General features: G+C 47.3%; 1 protein-coding gene across 3 annotated transcripts in view; it reads left to right on the top strand.

Annotated features, from left to right (window-relative positions):
- The first annotated feature begins 3,707 nt into the window (after positions 1-3,707).
- C4H1orf198 (chromosome 4 C1orf198 homolog) overlaps positions 3,708-10,938 on the top strand; it is a 51,988-nt gene continuing 44,757 nt past the window's right edge. For 2 of the 3 annotated variants that reach the window (XM_040350837.1, XM_040350835.1), the window contains exon 1: positions 3,708-4,234. In XM_040350837.1, the coding sequence (XP_040206771.1) occupies positions 3,893-4,234 (342 nt within the window). In that variant the 5' untranslated portion in view covers positions 3,708-3,892. The remainder of the gene's footprint in view (positions 4,235-10,938) is intronic. The other variant, XM_040350836.1, reaches the window with a different exon arrangement.

Here is a 10,938-nt window from a genome sequence, read left to right as displayed (position 1 = left end):
ACCACCAAAAGAAAGCTCTATTTGTGGGGAAAAAAGGACGCCAATTTTGTTTGGGAGCCATGTCGTGCGACCGCGCAATTGTCAGTTAAAGCGACACAGTGCCGAATCGCAAAAACTGGCCAGGTCCTTTAGCTGCCTAAAGGTCCTGGTCTTAAGTGGTTAAACCCCAAAAAATTCGTTCAGAAGCTGTGTTTAGAGGCAGTTGAAGCGCCAAACGCGACTAAACACGGCAACTTATGGTTAGCAGCGTTTCGTTTACAGACATTTTTCATTTTAACAAAAAATGTACATGAAGCCATAGTCTCCTTCTCGCTTCAACTATTATTTTCTTGCAGAGTTTTTGCTTGTTTCTATTTTAACCCCCTTGGCGGTGTTCCTGAGTCTGTGATCTTCCTCCGCTCCCCATCCAGTAGTAGCCGGGGCCCGAAGAGTAAGACTTGAGAGGCTGTGAGGTGGGCGGCGATGGGCAGAAAGTGCTGATTGCTGCCATTACTAGTAAAGAAAAAATATGTCCCCGCATTTCATTTAAAAAATCTGGTCGCCTTAATGTAGAGACAGTGACAGAGCTGTACATACAATTCCTCCATGAGGTATGTGATAATGTGACAGAGCTGTATATACAATTCCTCCATGAGGTATGTGATAATGTGACAGAGCTGTATATACAATTCCTCCATGAGGTATGTGATAATGTGACAGAGCTGTATATACAATTCCTCCATGAGGTATGTGATAATGTGACAGAGCTGTATATACAATTCCTCCATGAGGTATGTGATAATGTGACAGAGCTGTATATACAATTCCTCCATGAGGTATGTGATAATGTGACAGAGCTGTATATACAATTCCTCCATGAGGCATGTGATAATGTGACAGCTGTATATACAATTCCTCCATGAGGTATGTGATAATGTGACAGAGCTGTACATACAATTCCTCCATGAGGTATGTGATAATGTGACAGAGCTGTACATACAATTCCTCCATGAGGTATGTGATAATGTGACAGAGCTGTACATACAATTCCTCCATGAGGTATGTGATAATGTGACAGAGCTGTACATACAATTCCTCCATGAGGTATGTGATAATGTGACAGAGCTGTATATACAATTCCTCCATGAGGTATGTGATAATGCGACAGAGCTGTATATACAATTCCTCCATGAGGTATGTGATAATGTGACAGAGCTGTATATACAATTCCTCCATGAGGTATGTGATAATGGTAGAGAGCTGTATATACAATTCCTCCATGAGGTATGTGATAATGGTAGAGAGCTGTATACACAATTCCTCCATGAGGTATGTGATAATGTGACAGAGCTGTATATACAATTCCTCCATGAGGTATGTGATAATGTGACAGAGCTGTACATACAATTCCTCCATGAGGTATGTGATAATGCGACAGAGCTGTATATACAATTCCTCCATGAGGTATGTGATAATGCGACAGAGCTGTATATACAATTCCTCCATGAGGTATGTGATAATGTGACAGAGCTGTATATACAATTCCTCCATGAGGTATGTGATAATGGTAGAGAGCTGTATATACAATTCCTCCATGAGGTATGTGATAATGTGACAGAGCTGTATATACAATTCCTCCATGAGGTATGCGATAATGTGACAGAGCTGTATATACGATTCCTCCATGAGGTATGCGATAATGTGACAGAGCTGTATATACGATTCCTCCATGAGGTATGTGATAATGTGACAGAGCTGTATATACAATTCCTCCATGAGGTATGAGATAATGCGACAGAGCTGTATATACAATTCCTCCATGAGGTATGCGATAATGTGACAGAGCTGTATATACGATTCCTCCATGAGGTATGCGATAATGTGACAGAGCTGTACATACAATTCCTCCATGAGGCATGTGATAATGTGACAGAGCTGTATATACAATTCCTCCATGAGGCATGTGATAATGTGACAGAGCTGTACATACAATTCCTCCATGAGGTATGTGATAATGTGACAGAGCTGTATATACAATTCCTCCATGAGGTATGTGATAATGTGACAGAGCTGTATATACAATTCCTCCATGAGGCATGTGATAATGTGACAGCTGTATATACAATTCCTCCATGAGGTATGTGATAATGTGACAGAGCTGTACATACAATTCCTCCATGAGGTATGTGATAATGCGACAGAGCTGTATATACAATTCCTCCATGAGGTATGTGATAATGTGACAGCTGTATATACAATTCCTCCATGAGGTATGTGATAATGTGACAGAGCTGTACATACAATTCCTCCATGAGGTATGTGATAATGTGACAGAGCTGTATATACAATTCCTCCATGAGGCATGTGATAATGTGACAGCTGTATATACAATTCCTCCATGAGGTATGTGATAATGTGACAGAGCTGTACATACAATTCCTCCATGAGGTATGTGATAATGCGACAGAGCTGTATATACAATTCCTCCATGAGGTATGTGATAATGTGACAGAGCTGTATATACAATTCCTCCATGAGGTATGTGATAATGTGACAGAGCTGTATATACAATTCCTCCATGAGGCATGTGATAATGTGACAGCTGTATATACAATTCCTCCATGAGGTATGTGATAATGTGACAGAGCTGTACATACAATTCCTCCATGAGGTATGTGATAATGCGACAGAGCTGTATATACAATTCCTCCATGAGGTATGTGATAATGTGACAGAGCTGTACATACAATTCCTCCATGAGGTATGTGATAATGCGACAGAGCTGTATATACAATTCCTCCATGAGGTATGCGATAATGTGACAGAGCTGTATATACGATTCCTCCATGAGGTATGCGATAATGTGACAGAGCTGTACATACAATTCCTCCATGAGGCATGTGATAATGTGACAGAGCTGTATATACAATTCCTCCATGAGGCATGTGATAATGTGACAGAGCTGTACATACAATTCCTCCATGAGGTATGTGATAATGTGACAGAGCTGTATATACAATTCCTCCATGAGGTATGTGATAATGTGACAGAGCTGTATATACAATTCCTCCATGAGGCATGTGATAATGTGACAGCTGTATATACAATTCCTCCATGAGGTATGTGATAATGTGACAGAGCTGTACATACAATTCCTCCATGAGGTATGTGATAATGCGACAGAGCTGTATATACAATTCCTCCATGAGGTATGTGATAATGTGACAGAGCTGTATATACAATTCCTCCATGAGGTATGTGATAATGTGACAGAGCTGTATATACAATTCCTCCATGAGGCATGTGATAATGTGACAGCTGTATATACAATTCCTCCATGAGGTATGTGATAATGTGACAGAGCTGTATATACAATTCCTCCATGAGGTATGTGATAATGTGACAGAGCTGTATATACAATTCCTCCATGAGGCATGTGATAATGTGACAGCTGTATATACAATTCCTCCATGAGGTATGTGATAATGTGACAGAGCTGTACATACAATTCCTCCATGAGGTATGTGATAATGCGACAGAGCTGTATATACAATTCCTCCATGAGGTATGTGATAATGTGACAGAGCTGTACATACAATTCCTCCATGAGGTATGTGATAATGCGACAGAGCTGTATATACAATTCCTCCATGAGGCATGTGATAATGGTAGAGAGCTGTATACATGGAAGTGTGTCTGAGGAGAGGAGGATCAGGAAGTCCAGAAAAGGACAGCCTGGAAGGAGGAGGGAGGACGGCGGAGAGGAAGTGACTTGTCTGTAGAAGGACGGAGGAGGAGGAGGAATGTGGAAGGCTGGATTCCCCGAGTCCTCGGTGCCAGTGTAGCTGGAAGCTGCCAGGGACACCATCACTAAATTCAGGGACATCACAAAGGAGCCGCTCCAGGCAAACAAATGGCTTCTATGGCGGCTGCAATAGCCGCAGCTCGGACTGCTGTGTCGGGTAACCGACCCCTGGATGAGAAGGAAAGGAATCGCTTTGCTTATTTCTCTTCCCTCAACTCCATGGCCAAGAAGATCATGCAGGATAAGGAGCGGGTCCGCCAGCGCTATGGCACTCAGTGGGAGAAGATGCCGCCCAAAGAGCAGGACGAAGCCATAGACAAGAGCATGGTGGACCCGGAGGTGCAGAGGAGATATGTCCTGCACAGGGGAGCCGCCGACACACAGCCTGTCCCCTGCTACCCCGTCCTCAAAACCCAGAGCGGCCAGAAGGTGGTGCACTTCGGGGAGGAGGTAGGTACACTGCCAGGGACATCCTGCATGGGATAATAACAGGGAAACCCTGCACAGGGGGGTGGCAGGGACACACTGCCTGCAATTACAGGGACACCCTGCACAGGGAATGGCAGGCACACGATGGGGAGGGGTGGAAGGGACACCCTGCACAGGGGATGGCAGGGACACGATGGGGAAGGGTGAAAGGGACACGCTGCATTGGTGGAAGGGACACGCTGCATGGGGGGGTGGCAGGGAAACCCTGCACAGGGGGGTGGCAGGGACACACTGCCTGCAATTACAGGGAAACCCTGCGCAGGGGGGTGGCAGGGACACACTGCCTGCAATTACAGGGAAACCCTGCGCAGGGGGGTGGCAGGGACACACTGCCTGCAATTACAGGGACACCCTGCACAGGGAATGGCAGGCACACGATGGGGAGGGGTGGAGGGACACCCTGCACAGGGGATGGCAGGGACACGATGGGGAAGGGTGAAAGGGACACGCTGCATTGGTGGAAGGGACACGCTGCATGGGGGGGTGGCAGGGAAACCCTGCACAGGGGGGTGGCAGGGACACACTGCCTGCAATTACAGGGAAACCCTGCGCAGGGGGGTGGCAGGGACACACTGCCTGCAATTACAGGGAAACCCTGCGCAGGGGGGTGGCAGGGACACACTGCCTGCAATTACAGGGAAACCCTGCGCAGGGGGGTGGCAGGGACACACTGCCTGCAATTACAGGGAAACCCTGCGCAGGGGGGTGGCAGGGACACACTGCCTGCAATTACAGGGAAACCCTGCGCAGGGGGGTGGCAGGGACACACTGCCTGCAATTACAGGGAAACCCTGCGCAGGGGGGTGGCAGGGACACACTGCCTGCAATTACAGGGAAACCCTGCACAGGGGGGTGGCAGGGACACACTGCCTGCAATTACAGGGAAACCCTGCGCAGGGGGGTGGCAGGGACACACTGCCTGCAATTACAGGGACACCCTGCACAGGGAATGGCAGGCACACGATGGGGAGGGGTGGAAGGGACACCCTGCACAGGGGATGGCAGGGACACGATGGGGAAGGGTGAAAGGGACACGCTGCATTGGTGGAAGGGACACGCTGCATGGGGGGGTGGCAGGGAAACCCTGCACAGGGGGGTGGCAGGGACACACTGCCTGCAATTACAGGGAAACCCTGCGCAGGGGGGTGGCAGGGACACACTGCCTGCAATTACAGGGAAACCCTGCGCAGGGGGGTGGCAGGGACACACTGCCTGCAATTACAGGGACACCCTGCACAGGGAATGGCAGGCACACGATGGGGAGGGGTGGAAGGGACACCCTGCACAGGGGATGGCAGGGACACGATGGGGAAGGGTGAAAGGGACACGCTGCATTGGTGGAAGGGACACGCTGCATGGGGGGGTGGCAGGGAAACCCTGCACAGGGGGGTGGCAGGGACACACTGCCTGCAATTACAGGGAAACCCTGCGCAGGGGGGTGGCAGGGACACACTGCCTGCAATTACAGGGAAACCCTGCGCAGGGGGGTGGCAGGGACACACTGCCTGCAATTACAGGGAAACCCTGCGCAGGGGGGTGGCAGGGACACACTGCCTGCAATTACAGGGAAACCCTGCGCAGGGGGGTGGCAGGGACACACTGCCTGCAATTACAGGGAAACCCTGCGCAGGGGGGTGGCAGGGACACACTGCCTGCAATTACAGGGAAACCCTGCACAGGGGGGTGGCAGGGACACCCTGCATGGGGAGGGGTGAAAGGGACACGCTGCATGGGGGGTGGCATGGACACTCTGCATGGGGGTTGGGGTGACGGGTTACACGCTGCATGGGGGTTGGGGTGACGGGGACACGCTGCATGGGGGTGGTGTGACGGGGACACGCTGCATAGGAGGGTGACAGGTATACACTGCATAGAATAATTACAGGTAGAAATGACATGCAATGGCATGGATCTGGGAACATACACATTGCATGTAATGACACGACTGCTACACAATGGTGGAGAATAGCCCTGTGACTTCACTGCCAATACCTGTATAATAAATAGTTCATAAGTTGCGCTAAACCATAAGTGAGTATAAATTATTAAATTGAATAATGATAAATAAGTTGATATAAATAGTGTCCATAAGGTCCAACGGACAAAAAACAAAATATAAAAACGTAGTGAAAGTTCAGATCAGGTGAGTGAATTAATGGGTAAAAAATGCAACGTGACTGGCAAGCATAAATCCTCCACCGGTGCAATAGATGAATATATGATTATGCGCTTACCAGAAGGGCAAGCAAACAAGTATCTCTGTGCTTGCTGTGTACAGTCCTTAGAAAGCCTCACAGCGGCGCCGCCATGTAAATCTCCGATAAAATGGAACCTATCGGTGGCGGCTTTCCTTGGTGTGCTATTAATTCGATTTATCTGCGGTACATCACCATATGATATATTTCTTTCATGCTCCTTGGATTTTGAATCTATCGACATATTTGGAGGAATACCATCCAGACTATCAGTGGCAGTTCCTGATAAAGACCCTAGCTGGGGGTTCCAGCTGCAAGCCTTGTTTGCTTGCCCTTCTGGTAAGCGCATAATCATATATTCATCTATTGCACCAGTGGAGGATTTATGCTTGCCAGTCACGTTGCATTTTTTACCCATTAATTCACTCACCTGATCTGAACTTTCACTACGTTTTTATATTTTGTTTTTTGTCCGTTGGACCTTATGGACACTATTTATATCAACTTATTTATCATTATTCAATTTAATAATTTATACTCACTTATGGTTTAGCGCAACTTATTTTTTCCTTTTTGTCTGTATATTGTGTGTGTATATCACAATTTTTGTTGCAGCTTATTTATTCTCTGTTTACTTAATTAGCTAGCGCAGTATCATATTTTTCTCTTGTCAATAAATAGTTCATGGTTATCCAAACTAATGCCGCGTACACACCATCACTTTATGTGATGAAAAAAAACGACACTTTCTGTGAAGTAAAAAATGACGTTTTTGAAACTTCAATTTTCAAAGACGAAGTTGCCTACACACCATCGTTTTTCTCACAATGTTCTTGCAAAGTGAGGTTACGTTCCACCACGTTTTACCATTGAAGCTTGCTTCATAAGTAGCTTCTGGGCATGCGTGGATGAAAAAACGTCTTAGAAAACGACGTTTTTTGCTACACACGGTCAATTTCTGTGAAGTAAAAAGTGCACTTTTGAAAAACGACACATAAAATTGAAGCATGCTTCAATTTTTTTTGGTCGTTTTTTACAAGACATAAAACGACGTTTTCCCCCACACACAGTCAATTAAAGTGACGTTTTTAAAAACGTCATTTTTTTTCATCACATAAAGTGATGGTGTGTACGCGGCATAAGACTCAAGCCTCGTACACACGCTCGTTTTTCTCGACAAGAAAACTGCTGGCAGAGCTTTCTTGCCAAGTAAACCGAGCGTGTGTTTCCCGTCTGGAAATCTGCCCAGAATCTCGACGAGAAAAATAGAGATCCTGCTCTCTATTTTCTTGTCGAGATTCTTGTCGGCCTGTTTCCCGACGAGGAAGCCGAGCGTCTGTATACTTACCTGTCGCCGTGGAAACCCGTGAATGCTCGAAATTACTTTGACACATGCGCGGTAGCTTCCACGGCATAGGTAGGGTGAAGCAAGATGGCGACGACGGCATGGAATGTGACGAGCGCATGCTCGTCGTATGCGATGACGTCACCGCGTTCTTGCCTTTCAAAAGAACCGCGGTTCTTTTGAAATGAGTGTGTGTACACTCGGGCGGCAAGAGATTCTTGCCAAGAATCTCATCAGGAAAAACAACGTTTTTTTCCTGACAAGATTCTGGATCGTGTGTATGCGGCTTAACACGTCGACTGTATTTAAATCAGGAAGGCTGGCAACTTGGATGCTCTTAAATAAAAAAAAGTACTTTATTATTTACAAGGGTACAGGCTATATACTGACGTGTTTTGGCTAAGAAGCCTTCATTAAAGCATGCTGGTACTTTTATTCAAGAGCATCTGAGTTGCCAGCCTTCCTGATTTAAGTATCGTATCTGTGGGGCCTGAACGTCCTGGCTAGAGCAGCGGATCACAGATCAAGAAGCTGTATTGGTGTCCTCGCATAGCGATGTGCTCTGAACACTCCCACTGTAGCATTATGTTTCCTGTGGTAGTTACTGATTGGCGTGGTCCGTAGGACAGTGATTTTATCGGGCCCGCGGCATCTCATCAGGTTTCTCAAGTAACTCCTCCCGGTCCAAAGCTGGATGGAACGCAAGGCCTGAGCAGAGGAGTCGGCTGCCTGTGAGCAGGGTGCACTTGTATTACTGTGGCTAGGGAAGAGATGGGTTTAGTTGGTTCTGATGTGTTGATCTGGTGGACTTCAAACCTTCCAGAGGTGTCATCCTGGGACACGGAGCATGGTGCCAGCAAATAAAAAGTGGCTATGTCAGCAGGGCTAGTGCAGTGTGCTACCATTGGCATTGCTGATGCACTGGGGACCCTCATAATGGGCACAGCAGGTGTACGAACCCGGCTGGGAACTCGACACGGGGATGTGGGAACCCCTCATAATGGGCACAGCAACCAGCAGGTGTACAGACCCAGTAACTCAGCACAGGGACGGTTGGAACCCCTCATGATGGCCACAGCAGGTTCCCAGACCTGGGAACTCAGCAAAGGGACGGTTGGAGCCCCTCATGATGGCCACAGCAGGTTCACAGACCTGGGAACTCGGCACAGGGATGGTGGGAACCCCTCATGATGGCCACAGCAGGTTCACAGACCTGGGAACTCGGCACAGGGACGGTTGGAACCCCTCATGATGGCCACAGCAGGTTTACAGACCTGGGAACTCAGCACATGAATGGTGGGAACCCCTCATAATGGGCACAGCATGTTCACAGACCTGGGAACTCAGCACATGAATGGTGGGAACCCCTCATAATGGGCACAGCAGGTTCACAGACCTGGGAACTCAGCACATGAATGGTGGGAACCCCTCATAATGGGCACAGCAGGTTCACAGACCTGGGAACTTAGCACAGGGAAGGTTGGAACCCCTCATAATGGGCACAGCATGTTCACAGACCTGGGAACTCAGCACAGGGACGGTTGGAACCCCTCATAATGGGCACAGCATGTTCACAGACCTGGGAACTCAGCACAGGGACGGTTGGAACCCCTCATAATGGGCACAGCATGTTCACAGACCTGGGAACTCAGCACAGGGACGGTTGGAACCCCACATAATGGGCACAGCAGGTTTACAGACCTGGGAAATCCAAGATATAATTAGTAGCACCCCTGAGACCAGAAGAAAGTGGCAGGTGATTTATCTCTCCGGCATCCAGTTCTAGGTGAACTTACCCTTTAAGCTGAGCTGCACTATTTTCTGAATGTACTGATTCTGCACAGCGTCAGAATATTATATTTGTTTACACTCAGCAGCACGGGGACATATCCTAATTTTTGTTCTTGTGCGCTGCTTCCCCCGTCACCAACATTCCATCATAATCTGTCAGTTCCCCCCCTCGCCCTATTTTTAGAACTTGTGCGCAAATTTGTTTAATATTGTGCGCCCCCCCAAAAAAAAAAAATTGGAGCACCAGCTGCCACTGGGTAAGGATAACAGTTTAAGTTTTTTTCTTTACGGGTATATTCTATACCTACTAATAACGGGGGAATTCTGAAGAAGGAGAGGGCCAAGCAGCGCAGAGTATACATTCTATTGTGTGTGTGTGCGATATAAGTGGTTGCTGATTTAATAGGAATAGCAAGTTGGTTATTTTTTTCAGCAAGATTTCAATGGTGTGTCTTTGTGTGGATATAACCCCTATATGATATATAAAGGATGAATGGTACAGTCGATTATCCTTCTTTGTCTCTTGGCAGTCATATTGCATTAAATTCCGCTCAAGAAGCTGCTGTAGCATGCACAACGCAAAATAATCCAAAAAGTATGTTTTAGGTGCTCGCTCACACCGACCCAATTGAGTAGCGTAGCCTAAAACATAGACGGAACATTGGGCCAGATTCACAAAAGGGATACGACGGCGTTTCTGCTGATACGCAGTCGTATCCCTGTTTCTATCTATGCGACTGATTCATAGAATCAGTTACGCAAAGATATGCCTAAGATCCGACAGGTGTAATAGTTTTACACTGTCGGATCTTAGGATGCAGTACCGCGGCCGCCGCTGGGGGGAGTTTGCATGGTAAACCAGCGTCGGGTATGCAAATTAGCAGTTACGGCGATCCACGAAACTTTTTCCCGTCGTTGCGTCGCCGCAAGTGTTAGTTTGCCGTCGCAAAGATAGGGCACCTTTTACAAAGTGTAAAATTACTACACCATCTAAAAGTATACCCGTCTTTCCCGCGTCGCTTTTGATTTTTTTTTTACATTTTTTTTTTTTTTTTCCGGCGCAAGTCTTTTTTTCACGTTGCGATTCACAAAACGTTGGCGCGTCGTAATTTCGCGCAAAGCACGTCGGGAAATTTGCGTCGGGAGCATGCGCAGTACGTCCGGCGCGAGAGCGCGCCTAATTTAAATGGTACCCGCCCCATTTGAATTGGCCCGCCTTGCGCCGGACTGATTTAGGATACACCGCCGCAAATTTCCAGGTAAGTGCTTTGTGGATCGGGCACTTAGACAGAAAATTTGCGGCGGTGTAACCTAAATCGGTTACGTTGCGCTGC

The sequence above is a fragment of the Rana temporaria genome, chromosome 4 (assembly GCF_905171775.1).
Source record: "Rana temporaria chromosome 4, aRanTem1.1, whole genome shotgun sequence".
In the NCBI taxonomy this organism is placed as follows: Eukaryota; Metazoa; Chordata; class Amphibia; order Anura; family Ranidae; genus Rana; species Rana temporaria.
This window is presented reverse-complemented; position numbering and strand designations above follow the sequence as displayed.